Source organism: Watersipora subatra, chromosome 6, assembly GCF_963576615.1.
Source record: "Watersipora subatra chromosome 6, tzWatSuba1.1, whole genome shotgun sequence".
Taxonomy (NCBI): Eukaryota; Metazoa; Bryozoa; class Gymnolaemata; order Cheilostomatida; family Watersiporidae; genus Watersipora; species Watersipora subatra.
Window position 1 is genome coordinate 29,759,051 of NC_088713.1, and position 17,488 is coordinate 29,776,538.

General features: G+C 36.4%; 1 protein-coding gene across 1 annotated transcript in view; it reads left to right on the forward strand.

Moving 5' to 3' along the window:
• LOC137398839 (WD repeat-containing protein 47-like) overlaps positions 1–12,833 on the forward strand; it is a 35,412-nt gene extending 22,579 nt beyond the window's left edge. The window contains exons 11-16 of the mRNA XM_068085014.1: positions 58–189; positions 650–703; positions 2,407–2,600; positions 3,445–3,658; positions 5,846–5,968; positions 12,811–12,833. Coding sequence (XP_067941115.1) covers positions 58–189; positions 650–703; positions 2,407–2,600; positions 3,445–3,573 — 509 coding nt within the window. The 3' untranslated portion in view covers positions 3,574–3,658; positions 5,846–5,968; positions 12,811–12,833. The remainder of the gene's footprint in view (positions 1–57; positions 190–649; positions 704–2,406; positions 2,601–3,444; positions 3,659–5,845; positions 5,969–12,810) is intronic.
• Positions 12,834–17,488: the final 4,655 nt, after the last annotated feature.

Below are 17,488 nucleotides of genomic sequence, written 5' to 3' on the forward strand. Positions count from 1 at the left end.
TGGGATAACTCCTTAGCAGTGTTTATCTTCTCAATCTACCAGGATACTATACTGTAGGAGGAGATATGGCGGGCAGCATACGAGCGTCCCAAGACTTGTATGCCCAATATCAACAGCAAAAAAAGAGGATCGAGGAGGAAATGAGGCTAATGGAAGAAAGAGATGAGAAATGGAGGGCCATCCATTCGGGTACAAGTATTCTCTATTCACATGCTTTGATTGGTCAACTTTAAAGTATATTATCCATTGGGTTAGAGTGGAAATAAAGGGAAGATTTCATTGGATGAGCACACGGTGAGTGTCAGCTTGATTTTCTCTCTGATCAAATGATGATATGGTTAGGCATGCTAAGTAATTTATTGGTTGATATGCAATATGCAAGCTCTGCTATTTGTCTAAGGAATGGTCAAGGTTTTTCTAAAGGAATAAAGGAATTGACTATGTTAAAATATTATCTTCCACGTGTCTACATGGTTGATAGTATGATAGTAGTGCAGACAACTCTAGTAATGAGTATATCAATGCATTAAGTTTTATACACCGAGCACTGTAGCAATAATATATACCTGTTCATCTAGTCTGGTCAACAGTCTGCTCAACATAGCCTTGAACTTTGATCTTGTTTATCTACTCATAGTTTTTTTTGTAGATACTCAACGAAAAATTGAAGACCCTGTGCCTCAATTAGACCTTGACCAATCAGGTAGTCTTTATTTATATTTATATATTGTCATTTAATAATATCTAAATAAAATCTATGTCTTTCTATCTGTTTCTATTTCTGTTTATTTCTCTTTATTTTCTATTTATCTTCTGTTTCTATCTTTATCACTATCTATCTCTTTTTATGTATCTACATTTTCGACTGTATCTGGTATCTGTATCTGTAGAAGATATATAGGTACTGTAGAGGGTATATAGGTACTGTAGAGGGTATATACATGTAGGTACTGTAGAGGGTATATAGGTACTATAGAGGGTATATAGGTACTGTGGGGGTATATAGGTGCTGTAGAGGGTATGTAGGTACTGTAGAGGGTATATAGATACTGTAGAGGGTATATAGGTACTGTAGAGGATATATATGTACTGTAGAGGGTATATAGGTACTGTAGAGGGTATATAGGTACTATAGAGGGTATATAGGTGATGTAGATGGTATATAGGTACTGTAGAGGGTATATAGGTACTGTAGAGGGTATATAGGTACTGTAGAAGGTATATAGATACTGTAGAGGGTATATAGGTACTGTGGGGGTATATAGGTACTGTGGTGGTATATAAGTGCTGTAGAGGGTATGTAGGTACTGTAGAAGGTATATAGATACTGTAGAGGGTATATAGGTACTGTGGGGGTATATAGGTACTGTGGTGGTATATAAGTGCTGTAGAGGGTATGTAGGTACTGTAGAAGGTATATAGATACTGTAGAGGGTATATAGGTACTGTAGAGGGTAGATAGGTACTGTAGAGGGTATATAGGTACTGTAGAGGGTATATAGGTACTATAGAGGGTATATAGGTACTGTGGTGATATATAAGTGCTGTAGAGGGTATGTAGGTACTGTAGAGGGTATGTAGGTACTGTAGAGGGTATATAGGTGATGTAGAGGATACATAGCTACTGTAGAGGGTATACAGGTACTGTAGAGGGTATATAGGTACTGTAGAGGATATATAGGTACTGTAGAGGGTATATAGGTACTATAGAGGATATATAGATACTGTGGGGGTATATAGGTGCTGTAGAGGGTATGTAGGTACTGTAGAGGATATATAGATACTGTAGAGGGTATATAAGTACTGTAGAGGGTATATAGGTACTGTAAAGGGTATATAGGTACTGTAGAGGATATATAGGTACTGTAGAGGGTATATAGGTACTATAGACTAAAATAAAATAGACTTCTATAGAATTCATGTATATAGGTGCTGTAGAGGGTATGTAGGTACTGTAGAGGATATATAGATACTGTAGAGGGTATATAAGTACTGTAGAGGGTATATAGGTACTGTAAAGGGTATATAGGTACTGTAGAAGATATATAGGTACTGTAGAGGGTATATAGGTACTATAGACTAAAATAAATTAGACTTCTATAGAATTCATGTACTTTGAAGCTACTACTCGGTTTTAACTTTAAGAAGATGGAAGCTTCACAAGCCTCAATAGAATTTAGTTGTATGGAGCAGAATTAGTAATTCACTTGTTGTCTACCAGTATAAGCTAGTCTAGCATAGCTTATACAGCTAGTATACAGTCTAGCTGTATAAGGGAGAGTTACCAGCTCACTTGCCATTCTATGTCAGTTGTATATAAGGCAGAGCTAACAGCCCCTTTGTTGTTTAATGATACCTCAGATTGCAAGTCTGCTCTCAAATCATAAGTTGAACATCTATTCACAGAGAATGATGAGGCACCTGCGGAGACCTGTCAACAAGATGCAGCAGATGACACCTTTGATGAATTGCACTCCGCCGTTGATCCTGTTGGGATTAAGCAATTTGTAGCTGTTGAAACTTTAGAGGAGCAGGGTCCAGTGCGGGCTATCGCTTTCCACCCTTCCGGGGAGTGCTATGCAGTTGGGAGCAACACTAAGGTATGTTTGTTCAAAACTTGCTTGATCAGGGAGTTTAGAAGCCAACAGGTTTCAGTAGAATGAGTACCAAGACAGAGCAACAAGTTTACTATTTGTACGAAATTGCTCTCAGTAAGGTTTGGACTCGCAACTTTTGGCTCAGTATCCAAACACTCTACCACCTGAACCAATCAACAACTTTGACATATTTTGGTATAACTGTGCACTTACTTATCCTCTGCGCTTCATTTGCTCACCTAAGGATTCCTCACAGTACACCAGACTGCCTGGGCACCAGTAAGTTAGTGAAGATCATGTTGATATTTGAATGAACTCACAGGCTATCAAACTTCTACAATCAGGCCAACCTGCAGTTTACTAGATTCTCTAGTTACTTAGGTCAGCAGTTTATTTGATGAATAGTAATTAGGTCAGTTTAGCCTTAGTTCATAGAATCGATCATTGTTTTAGAGATGATTTTACACATGATTTTAGTAGATTTTAGCAGAAAGTATCATCATTGCGATTATTTTTGATATTTGAGGGGACTGACTGCGAGGACGTTTCAAGATTACAATCGACAAAACCTGATCGCGGTTAAAATGTTCAGAAATAAACGTGTTGAAATAATGTCATCAGTTGCTATCGTTGCGGTCGGCTATCGTGGTCAAACTGCATATTTACTATTCTGTTGGTCTCTTAGCAACTAAATATGTAATCGTCGCGCGCTTTTGCCTGCTTGATCTGAGCGTTTTAACCACGATCAAGTTTTGCCGATTTTAGTCTTAAAACATCCTGGCAGTCAGATCACCTCAAACACTGCTTGTATTCTCAGATGGTACTTATATTTGTCACTCTCTAACAGGTGCTACGGGTTTGTCAATATCCTGACATGTCAAAGGTCACTACCTCCTATCACTTGGCTACCAAGAAGCCTAAGGTTCTAGCCAAGAAGGTAAAGCATCATGCGGGATCCATATATTGCACCGCTTAGAACACGCTCGGCACAGTAATAGCCACGGGCAGCAACGATCACTCTGTCAAATGTGTTCAGTGGCTGACTGACCAGAATGTATTCGGTAAGCAGCCTGATATGGTTAGTCCAGGAGCCTTAGACTGTTTATTTAACACTGTATTGTCTTCATAGAAACTTGTCCAATCTTTTCTGTTTTTCCTCGCACAGATTTATGGTATCTAATTATCTATCAACCTCGGCCGATGTAGCTTACAAGTCGCACAACACAGCATGTTCATTCACTACGTTGACCTATTAACTATACTTATGTACGTATAGTTAATATGTCTATGATTCACTATGACAGTGTGTATATTCACTATGACAGTGTGTATATTCACTATGACAGTGTGTATATTCACTATGACAGTGTGCATATTCACTATGACAGTGTGTGTATTCACTATGACAGTGTGTATATTCGCTATGACAGTGTGTATATTCACTATGATAGTGTGTATATTCACTATGACAGTGTGTATATTCGCTATGACAGTGTGTATATTCACTATGACATTGTGTGTATTCACTATGACAGTGTGTATATTCACTATGACAGTGTGTATATTCACTATGACAGTGTGTGTATTCACTATGACAGTGTGTATATTTACTATGACAGTGTGTATATTCACTATGACAGTGTGTATATTCACTATGACAGTGTGTGTATTCACTATGACAGTGTGTATATTCACTATGACAGTGTGTGTATTCACTATGACAGTGTGTATATTTACTATGACAGTGTGTATATTCACTATGGCAGTGTGTATATTCGCTATGACAGTGTGTATATTCACTATGACAGTGTGTATATTCACTATGACAGTGTGTATATTCGCTATGACAGTGTGTATATTCACTATGACATTGTGTGTATTCACTATGACAGTGTGTATATTCACTATGACAGTGTGTGTATTCACTATGACAGTGTGTATATTCACTATGACAGTGTGTGTATTCACTATGACAGTGTGTATATTTACTATGACAGTGTGTATATTCACTATGACAGTGTGTATATTCGCTATGACAGTGTGTATATTCACTATGACTGTGTGTATATTCACTATGACAGTGTGTGTATTCACTATGACAGTGTGTATATTTACTATGACAGTGTGTATATTCACTATGATAGTGTGTATATTTACTATGACAGTGTGTATATTCGGTATGACAGTGTGTATATTCGCTATGACAGTGTGTATATTCACTATGACAGTGTATATATTCCCTATGACAGTGTGTATATTCGCTATGACAGTGTGTATATTCACTGTGACAGTGTGTATGTTCACTATGACAGTGTGTATATTCACTATGATAGTGTGTATATTCACTATAATGACTGTGTGTATATTCGCTATGGTATTGTGTATATTCGCTATGATAGTGTGTATATTCACTATGACAGTGTGTATATTCACTATGGCTGTCTGGTTTTATACTCCATAAAGTTTCTGCAGTTGCTTTTCATCTAGGAACTTCATTGCTGGGTGAAGGGAGATTAGATATTATTTTACAATAGAGCTGGCATGCCATAAAATGTTAACTTGTGGTACAACTATTATCAAGTTTTCACCTTAAAATTGACACTGTATGGTAGCATATTTGTATGATGATGCTGATAGCTGTAGTTGCTATGGTTACAAGGAATGACCTTGTCAGGAGACCATCAATAACAGTTCCCTAGAACAATTTTATTTTGCTAGTATTTAGTTTTGTGAGTAGCACACAGGGTGAAATTTCGCTGCAACTTAATTTCGCGGCTCTGATGAGTACAAAGATATACTGATGGGAAAATAAATGCAGCGGAACAAACAGATTACATTCCTCAGGTCCAGTTCTCTAGTAAGAATAAATTTTAAATTTGGGACTAGTAGTATTTGTAAACCGCAGGTAGAAATGTGTGGGTGAGATCGATAATTCAATTCGATCGCTTGCTGCTATTTGTTTGATGGTCTATCAATGACGTCTAGGTCTCTCTATATGACGATTTCATTGTGGATATCCATGAACAAAGTTATTTAATTTCGCGTTTTCGCTCGTTCGTTATGATAGTTTAGTTTTGCTCATGCAATTTTCGCGAGAGAATGTCTCCGCGAAAACGCGAAAGTTAGATGACGCGAATACATCGTGTCCCAGGGTATTTGACTAGATATACTGCGATAACCACATTCATTATTGTTATATATCTTATAGCAGCGTTATCACATATGTTGTGTTCTTTGTTTTTGTTTAGGTTCAGAAAAGAGCATTTCAGTACATGATGGGACAGTAAGAGACGTCTCCTTCCTCTCTGCGGATCAGTTACTGAGTGCTGGGGCTGGTGATTGCACTGTCTGTCTCACAGACATAGCTTCAGGTTGGTTAGCAGAATCCCCTCATAGCACTCCTTCACCAATTTACAATGGCAGTAAATGGTTAATATATATTACTGTAAATTGATTATTTGCTAAAACTATTTATTTTGTCCACTTCAACTTTTCACAACGGATTAAATTTAAATCAAAAAACCAACAGACTGTGTCCGAAAGTTGCAATATTATGCTAACAGTTGTAACAAGCGAAGTCGTCATGCCTGTTTAAACATGGAGTGATAACTCCGAATGTAATTAGAATTTTCAGTAATTGTGTAATATTTTTTCTTCATTGCGATTTCTTTCATGAAATTTTGTAGCTTCAAGTCTGTCAAAGTTCCACATATTATCAGCTGTTTCTATGGACCAGTTTTCAAAGATGTTATCAGTCTGCTCAGCTTTCTCAAATTCCTGACAAGGTCTCTATATATCAATGTATACATGTACATATATGCCTCTATATGTACATGTATTAATACATGGATATGCTCCTGCATATATGTACATATCGAGGCCTATATATAGATGTAAACATGGATATGCTAATTTATATATGTACATATCGAGGCCTATATATTCATGTATACATTGATATGCTCATGTATATATGTACATATCGAGGCCTCAATATGCACATGTATACATTGATATGCTCATGTATACATGTACATATAGGCATATATATGTACATGTAAACATGGATATGCCCTGTATATATGTACATATCGAGGCCTATATATACATGGATACATGGATATGCTCCTGCATATATACATGTATACATGTACATATATAGGGCTCTATATATCTATGTATACATATATATATACATATATATGTATATATACTTATAGACAAAGTGGACGCTGCACAGTTCGTTACAGAGTATGAGAGACCAGTGTATGTCAACAAAGAGTCCAACCACCCACCTGGCATAATCAGAAACATTCCAGCAAGTATAAATAAGAGGCTCTCTACAATTTCGTCTGATGCTGAATGCTTCAATAAAACAGCAAATATCTACCAAGAAGCACTAACCAAGAGCGGATATAGCCACCAATTAACATACCAAGAACATCTATCAACATCTGAAAACAGACAATGCAAACGGAGCAGGACGATTACATGGTACAACCCACCTTACAGCAGTAATGTCCATACTAACATCGGCAAACTCTTCATCCAACTAGTCAAGAAGGAATTTACGACAAGGCACCCACTGCATAAAATATTTAACAGCAACAATATCAAAATTAGCTACAGTTGTATGAGCAATGTAAGAGAGTCCATCAATGCTCACAACAAAATTATACTGTCTGCCAACACCGCAAATGAAGACCGAACATGCAACTGCAGAAAAAGAGAAGAGTGCCCGATGAATGGAGAATGCCTGAAAACATCATTAATTTACCAGGCTACTGTAAAAACCAACACCGATTCACCAGACCAGACATACATTGGACTAACAGAGAACACTTTCAAGACGCGATTCACTAACCATAAAGCTTCTTTCAACCACCCATCTAAGAGAAACTCTACTGAATTAAGTAAATATATATGGTCACTAAAGGACAATAATACCAACTACGCAATATCATGGAAGACCCTACGGTATGCTAAAGCATACAACACTATCTCAAACAAGTGTAACTTATGCCTATGGGAGAAATTCTTTATTATTTACAGACCATCATTAGGCACTCTTAATAAACGTAACGAGCTATTATCATCATGCAGACATTCATCTAAGTTCTTGCTACGTAATTGTATCACTTAACTATTTGGCTTTTGGCTTCTGTACACTCATCCAATTATCAGCTTATCTAACTCTGCATAACAGCGTATTTAATACTGGAGTATGAAATTCATTTTAGACATTTTATCTGAAGAGTGTGATACTGAGTGTACCACATGAAACTATTAGTAATAAAATGTTTAACTTATAGAGTGAAGTTCCACTTATAAATATTTTATATATACTTATATATATATATTCCAAAGTAGTGTGTTAAAGCTGCCAAATAGTGCTCAATGAGTGATCAGAGCTTAAATATAAAATTTATTCATGTAAAACCTTAGATAAAAAACAACTTCATTACTATTAGTTTCATGTCTGTTACGCAGACAATCATCAGATAAAATTGTTTTGGTCCAACTGAGTTATATATAAGAAAGGTGTAATTACTATAACGACTGATAGCTATGTAATTGCATTTCGTAGTGTGTATTTAGCAGAATGTCGGCATGTGGAAGCTAGCTCATTACGCTTGTTGAGTGAGCTCATTTCTGGCTTTGTGAGGATGATATACTTTTCTGATATACACAGGTTACAACGCTTGGTGGCTGGGTCGTATGGCCTTGCGTGTTGAATGATTTTCCATTTAATCGTATACGGTGTGTTCAGGCCTTTTAGCTGCCAGATGTAGCCACTAAGCTCTGTGGCAGACCGCTTGTCCTGGTGCCTGAAAGATGACATGTGGCCGCTGAATCGTGTCTTAAAGGAATTTTCTGTGAGGCCAATATAACTTTCTGTAGGTTTGCTACCGTCGTCTGCGGTGACTACAGCTGTAGTCACCGCAGACGACGGTAGCAAACCTACAGAAAGTTATATTGGCCTCACAGAAAATTCCTTTAAGACACGATTCAGCGGCCACATGTCATCTTTCAGGCACCAGGACAAGCGGTCTGCCACAGAGCTTAGTGGCTACATCTGGCAGCTAAAAGGCCTGAACACACCGTATACGATTAAATGGAAAATCATTCAACACGCAAGGCCATACGACCCAGCCACCAAGCGTTGTAACCTGTGTATATCAGAAAAGTATATCATCCTCACAAAGCCAGAAATGAGCTCACTCAACAAGCGTAATGAGCTAGCTTCCACATGCCGGCATTCTGCTAAATACACACTACGAAATGCAATTACATAGCTATCAGTCGTTATAGTAATTACACCTTTCTTATATATAACTCAATTGGACCAAAACAATTTTATCTGATGATTGTCTGCGTAACAGACATGAAACTAATAGTAATGAAGTTGTTTTTTATCTAAGGTTTTACATGAATAAATTTTATATATATATATATACTTATATAAACTATAAATTCCTAAGAATTATGGGCTAGTATTACTAAAATTAGAGTGATCAACAAATATATTGGAGCAGCTATATACTAATAAATTATTTAAAAGCAATACTTATCTTTTTTTTCCAGCTACTGTCAGTTTCATGATATTCTCATTCGTCAGGCTGTGTTGGAATAAACAAGATGGTGACTAATCTCTTCTTGGCTATTTTTCCCTCCCTTTTGTTCTTATTGTTTAATTTCTTCTTCTTCTGATTGGCTGTTGGTTAGTAGCTACAAAATGAGAGAGAAGATAATTTCTGGAATGACGACAGGTTGAGACTAATTCAGATTTTTTATTAAGTGTTGCTAAGTCAGGTCTATTAATGATGTAGTATTTTTCTGTCAAACATAGGTTGCACCTTTTGCTGGAGTTGTTGTAGGACTTTGTCTGTTTTAGTACAGTCCAGTCTAGTTTGTAGTTAATGTCTTGGTCTTTCAGTTTCATCTCTTCATAACTATATACTAATAAATTATTTAAAAGCAATACTTATTTTATAGCTGCTCCAATATATTTGTTGAGCACTCTAATTTTAGTAATACTAGCCCATAATTCTTAGGAATTTACAGTTTATACAGCTCCTTTAGACTGATTTAGTGAACTAATTTCTTGATTCACTGATGTCACTTTACAAGTTGAGCACTTTTGTATAGCTAAAATGGATTGTTTTAATCTGCAGTACTCTATGAAGAATATCCCTGTAGCTAATGTATGTGAATACAAAACTAGACTGATTGAAATGACTGAGAAGCTAATCAAGAGAATGCGATGGAAAGCCTACTTTTACCTTAACCCTAACACTAAACCTAAGACTCAAGAAACTTTTGGATTTAATTCAAGAAAAACTGCCCCTACTCTAAAAGATATGACTGACTTTGAAGAAGAAATGGCCAACTTAATACATGACTTAAGCTTCAAAAACAACAAAAACCACTTTCAAACTAAGCTCACTTTAGACTTAAACTATCAATAAAGAAAACAACATACTAGTGAAAGCTGACAAGACGACCAACTATTACAAAATAACTCCAGACAATTATAACAAGGCACTACAAAACAACATTACAAAAAATTACAAAAAGACTGACAATGACACCATAAATAAAATAACTGCTAATGACCAACAAATTGCCCAACAACTAGAACTTGACGACCGCATTGAACAAACTGCTCGAAGAGATGCCTTTATCACTATAAAAGACCACAAACCCAATTTTCCCAATAACCCTACTCACAGACCAATCAACCCTACTAAACCAGAACTTGGAAAAGTTAGTAAGCACATACTTGAGAAAATAAACAAAACACTGCGAACTAAAACCCATGCGACTTTATGGAGAAACACTACAGAAGTGATAGAATGGTTCAAAAACATTGCTAACAAGCAAAATTACTCATTCATCTCATTTGACGTCTGTGAATTTTACCCTTCAATAACACATGAACTACTAACTAATGCAATACGCTTTGCTCGACAATATACTACCATTACTGACAATGAAGAACACATAATCATTCACACAAAAAAACGCATACTTGACATATGGACAAGAACCTTGGAGAAAAAAAGACAATGCTAGCATGTTCGACGTGACTATGGGAAGCTATGACGGAGCTGAGACTTGTGAACTGGTAGGGACTTACTTACTTTCTTTACTTCCAGACGAACTCAAACGCAACACTGGACTCTATCGTGATGACGGACTTGCAATCTGCGATGGCACACCTCGCAGCATCGAAAACATGAAGAAACAAATATGCAAAACATACAAACAGAACAAACTAAAAATCACTATTGAAGCTAACCAAAAAATCATCAATTTTTTAGATGTAACCCTAGACCTAAACAGTGGTACACACAGCCCATACACTAAACCCAACAACAACATACAATATGTTCATGCCCAAAGTAACCACCCCCCTAACATCATTAAAAACTTACCAGAAAACGTCAACAAAAGACTCTCTCGACTCTCTGCTAACAAACATATATTTGAGCAATCAAAAACACCATACCAGCAAGCACTAAATGACAGTAACTACAAGTACAGGCTAAAATACAAACCAGAAACCACAACTAAAAAACGTAACAGGCAACGAAAAGTAATATGGTACAACCCACCATATAACAGCAATGTACAGACTAACATTGGCAAAATATTCTTAAAAATTGTAAACAAATGCTTTGACAAAAAGAACCCACTAGGCAAAATATTCAACAAGAACACAGTAAAAATCAGCTATTCCACAATGCCCAACATGAAGAGTAACATTGATGCACACAACAAAAAAATCCTTGGTAAAAGCAATGAAACTCCAGTAAATGACAAAAACTGTAACTGCCGAGTCAAAAGTGAATGCCCACTTAATGAAAACTGCCTGCAAAAAAGTGTGATATACCAAGCCAAAGTGACACGACTAGACAACAACACTACTGAATCATACATAGGACTTTGTGAAACTGACTTTAAAACACGATATAGTAACCACAAAACTAGTATCAAAAACAGCACCAAGCGAAACGCAACTGAACTAAGCAAACACATTTGGAAACTGAAAGACCAAGACATTAACTACAAACTAGACTGGACTGTACTAAAACAGACAAAATCCTACAACAACTCCAGCAAAAGGTGCAACCTATGTTTGACAGAAAAATACTACATCATTAATAGACCTGACTTAGCGACACTTAATAAAAAATCTGAATTAGTCTCAACCTGTCGTCATTCCAGAAATTATCTTCTCTCTCATTTTGTAGCTACTAACCAACAGCCAATCAGAAGAAGAAGAAATTAAACAATAAGAACAAAAGGGAGGGAAAAATAGCCAAGAAGAGATTAGTCACCATCTTGTTTATTCCAACACAGCCTGACGAATGAGAATATCATGAAACTGACAGTAGCTGGAAAAAAAAGTATTGCTTTTAAATAATTTATTAGTATATATACTTATATATATATATAAATGGCCTATATATGTACATGTAAATATGGATATGCTCCTGTATATATGTACATATCGAGGTCTATTTATACATGTGTACATGGATATGCTCATCTACATATCTATGTATACATGTGTACATACATGTATGTATACATGTACATATAAATGGCCTCTATATGTACTGTAAAATTACTGCAATATTGGGCCATAAAACGAGTGAGGGGGATTAGAAAAAGAGAAAAATTGGTAAAACCCATCAATAAATCTCTGGTTACGTACAACCACAAAATTAAAAAGACAACTCTAGTTTTCCTCTCTGTAGGGCCTAATGTGTGAGTTTAGAAGTATCTTGAAAAGGAATGCACATGTAATTTACTTTTCGTATAACATAAAACCCCTAAAAAGTATATAACGGGAACGATTTATTTGCAATGTAAAAGTGACTTCTGCATGCACATATATACATATATTTGCGCTGAATTTGTTATGGTTATTTATGAATTCACTGTTCAACCTTTACAGGCATCTGACAGAGTTTAGCAATGATAAACAGTGGCTTTTATCTCTGATAGCATCTATTTTAGTAATTCCATACATTTTATTCATGTTGCCAGTTGAAATTGTTTTCTATAAACTTCGAATCTTATTGTACTTAATTGAAATGATTATAATTTAACTTCTAAAAGAAGAAAAGCCGCTTTGTTTCTTGCTGATAAGTTTAAAATCGTATATTAACTTATCTTTGATACTGTTTAATGAATTTTATAGGGTCGGTAGTGCGCAGGTACAAACAGAGAGAGTCAAAAGTTTATCTCTGGTGGACAGGATAAGAAGGTGCTCATGTGGGACACGCGTATGAGCGTTCCCGTGCAGACTTACCAGTCCTCAAGCAAGTTAAAAATCAATCTAATGAAACTCAGAAAATTAGGATGGTTTCTTTGATCGTAACTGATGCCAGGCAGCCATCTACATTTGGAACATTTGTGTTGCTGCCTATGCTCAGGTTTTTATGACAGCAAAAATCTTTGAACATTTTTATTGTTCAAACATTATTATGTTGGAATGTCATCAATGTTGTCAATAATTTTGTAATAAAGATACTTGTAGGCTGAATACAATTACTACTGAGATATCTCGATTGATAAAGCATTTGGTTTATAGCAGTTCCTCAGTCTTTTCTGCTGGTACTTCTTGAGGTTCCTCTTTTCTGGAACACAAATTTAATGATTGTCAAAACGTACGGCTGTAAACTAACAGCTGTTGAATGAGGTGTCTGCCGTCATGAAAGTCGAAAATACTTTATACAATGTATGTGGATTCGAGCTAACGCCATGGTGTCGAAAATCTAGTGGTTTTCTAAATTAATGATGCATCTATCCAACGTAGAGCTGAAAGTTTGATTTTAAAGCAGTTCTTGGAACAGTCAGCTCCCATTATATTATGTTGAATTTGATTTTATAGTATGAAAGGAGAGATATATAATGGTATATATCATTATATATCTGGTATATTATATATATATTTTAGTATACAATCTCACATTTTTTTGGAAATGTTGGCATTGATAGCAGACATTCCTCCGTAGACATGGGGGATCCTAGCATTCTGATTGTCACAAACTCTGTTCTTGTTACAGCGAACAGCGCGTTTGCCAGTGTCTGCCTCGAACAAGAACAGTTATATAATGGTATATACTAGAGCTGCACGATTATAAAAATTGATCGCGATTAATAACTGGTCTGAACCAGTTATTCTTCGATTAATCTTAGAATTAATCTAGCGAAAACCTGCATATTCAGAAACAAATGAGACAGCTACATTTAGAATAATTATACAGTAATACTTCAACTTACAAGTGCTCCAACGTACGAGAAACTTGAGATACGAGCCAGCTTTCAAGCAAGTTTTAGCGCTAACATACGAGCCATGTTTGAGATACGAGCAAGCGAGTCCGTTGCCAAGTATGCCAGAGGTGTTTTATGAGAACAGCATCACCATGTATTTTTCAACTGCTCAGGTTATACTATTGTATCGTGTTTTTTGTGCGCGATTTTCAGTGTAGAATTATGTGAATTAAACGTACTGTGCGTAGACCGAAAGTTGGCCAGTAACATGAAAGATACTACAAAGAAAAAGCAAATGATAACAATTGATATTACACGGAAAATTATTGAAAAATATGCGAAATGTGTATGCGTGATTGAGTTAGCTCAGCAATATGGCAGAAATAGATCCTTAATTATCAAACAGTAGGATTATATTCAGGGCATTTAGTTCGCAAAATGAATAACCATATTTTCTAAACGGCGCAGCGATCTTCACGACCGCTGATGGCATTGGATAAACAATTGGCCGGTGACAGCGTAATTGAAACGATCCTATGTGAACAGGATCGACAGAAGAATGCCAACAGAAGAGATTTTGTCTTGCATTAGTTAATCATCGGCGTTGGCTGTGCAATTCGTGTCTGTGTTTTGCTACAAAAATGGTCGCCTTGCGTTACAGCTTGGAGTTTGCATCGTGAATTGGTTTTGTCTCCAAAATTGGTTTTTTGCTGTTCTAGCATTCAAATCATTGTGGAAAAATGAAGTATCATGATTTTACTGGTATAAATGGATTTACTTATAAAATGTTGTCAAGTAATTAAGTAATTTTAAACAAATAACTTTAAAGGAAATGAATTTTAATTTAAGTATTTTCAAATTTCAACTGTCAAGTAATTTGAAACAAATTGTATCTAAATATTTTTTAAAATTCCCAAATTGTGGAAATGTGATTACAAGCTCTTAAAACACGAGACTGCCGTAGCTTGGAACTCGTCATTTTGATGACGCTGTCAAACGGTGTGGTTATTATATTGACACGTAATGCTATTACATGGAATTAAAGGCCAATGAAAGGCCCGATATAAAACGTCTCGTAGCACTCCTTTATAACAAACGCTTTGGGTTCTACAGAAAAGCCCGTATCAAATATAGATGCTCGCCACTTCACAGTTTCGTTTCAGCCTGGTCTAATCATCTAGTCGTAATCTGATCATGTGACCCATACTTCCTACCAAATCGCGCCGACAATTTCTGCAGCATTTTTCGACTATCACAAGTGACCAACAGGCTCGTCGTGTTTATCAGAGGATGATATGAACCCCTCCAAGTTAAGGCTAAAGAATTAAATGAGTTTTTTACGGTAGGTTTTGAGATATCAGTGCTCAAAGTGACAGCATTACGATGATGATGAAATGTACGCTTAATGACAATAGACATAGTTTTATTGAATGCGTGAAGTATATTTGTGAAAATATTTTGACGAATTAGGTTGCATGAAAGTGTAAACAGAAGCCATCTCATTCATCTACGTCCCATTTGAGCCATTTTGGAAAGAGATTCTAATTTACAGCGCTTTCATGATGGCTGCGATTAACTGTTCGCTTTTGAGCTTTTAAGAGTTGGTAATCACATTCCCACATATTTTGCACCCACAACACAGCAGAGTAAGACATGGTGAATCTTTTTATACCAAATAACTGTAATGGGATTTTGTTGCAAGTCAACCTTTAAAATGAATGTGTGAAGGTACAATGGTACCTCTGTTGTCATGATGGTACAATGGTACCTCTATTGTCATGATGGTAAAATGGTACCTCTATTGTCATGATGGTACAATGTAAACAATTGCAGGAGATATCACGCAACTGCTGAAGACAGTCCAGGTAGCCGAGCATATGGACAAGGTCATCCAGTGTCGCTGGCATCCGTTGCTTCCCTCCTTCATTACAAGCAGCGCTGACAAGACGGTCACCTGCTGGGCAATACAGATCGATGACTAATCAATCAGCTGATCTTTTCCTTCGTCAGCGCATCATCTACCTCTGCTGATTAATGGTTCCTAGAGTTATCTTCTCGTGTCATCTAATTTGCAAATGGAATACGACATAATTGTCAGAAAAAACATTGTTGAGGTCTGAGTATGTCATCAGTAGACTACGAGTGTTACTAATGGCTTGTTGCTGGTCTCCTAGCAACAAATGTTGATGACTCAGTGATGTTCTTAGTGATCAGATTCTCCTGATAATTATGACAGCATTTTACACTCTGGTTTCTGTGCATTGCTGGCTGCTTATTACCACGCTTTGCAATGAATTGTATAGTACGGGCTCCTAGGTATCCCTCTGGTTGAATTGGTATATATGAAGGTATATAGCTACCCCCTTTCATTGAACTTAATTGTGCGCAATTAAATTATATATTTAAGATGTATAATTATATAAAATTTGCCTTTTATGCTCTTATTTATTTACCTATTTATCTTTCCACTCAGTTCATTCTTGCTAGTCTTTTTTGTTATACTAGTTTCCTTTGATACTTAGCCTCTGTTCTTACAATTCATTGTATGGGTCCGCTTTATCTCATTTATTTCCATTCACATTGTAGGTTTTAACTACAGTATTAATGGATCATATGTTATAGTGCGCTTCTTTTAGTCACCTTTAAGCTGCTGGGAGATAAGTTTATTTTTATGATCACTTGTGTTTGCTTCACTTAGTTTTGTGAGGAGTTGTCGTACTTTTTGCTAGCTTTTCTCACAATCATAATTTTTACAATAAAAACAATTTTTTGTTTCACTTGCCGTCATATCATTTTCCTCAAAATCATCATTTTCATCAAGTCTTATATATGCTGACATTTAGGCCCTCAGCTCCTACACTAGTCGGGTACTCTGACTCAGATTGAGGTGGAGATTTAGACGAAAGGCGATCAACCACAGGCTATGTGTTTACTCTAGGTAGTTCCGCACCTATCAGCTGGAAATCGCACAAGCAAACAGCTGTAGCCCTATCAACCGAAGCCGAGTACATTGCAATGGTCGAAGCTACTAAGAAAGCCATACATCTACGACAATCACTGAACATGCAACAAGATAACTTGACAACTGTCTACGTTGACAATCAAAGTGCAATTTCCCTCGCTAAGAACACTGACAAGCATCACAATCGCAGCAAACATGTAGACATACTATATCACTTCATTAGACTACAAACCAATGTTGTATACACCTACATTAACACTAACAATAATATGGCTGACATATTCACTAAGCTACTTGACAGAGTCACACATAGGTATGCGTCAACGAAAGATGCTGCTCCAGCTTGAGGGGCGTGTTGAGAGACAAGCCTACGCACATGTTACTGTGTCTGATTTACAGGCTACATTAGTTTAGTTTACATTTACATATTATAAGTTGTGTTTTTTCATATTGGTGCAGACAACTCCAATTTACTTATGCTATGTTGGTTACAAGCTCACATATACAAATGCTGCTAATTGGTTAATAGGTCAATTAATCAATTTCTACTGGTTCATTTATTTTTGTGTGCATACCTTTACTTGTAGAAGCAACTTCCTGTTCTGTTCTAATTACAAAGCATTACAGCAGCACATTCTCT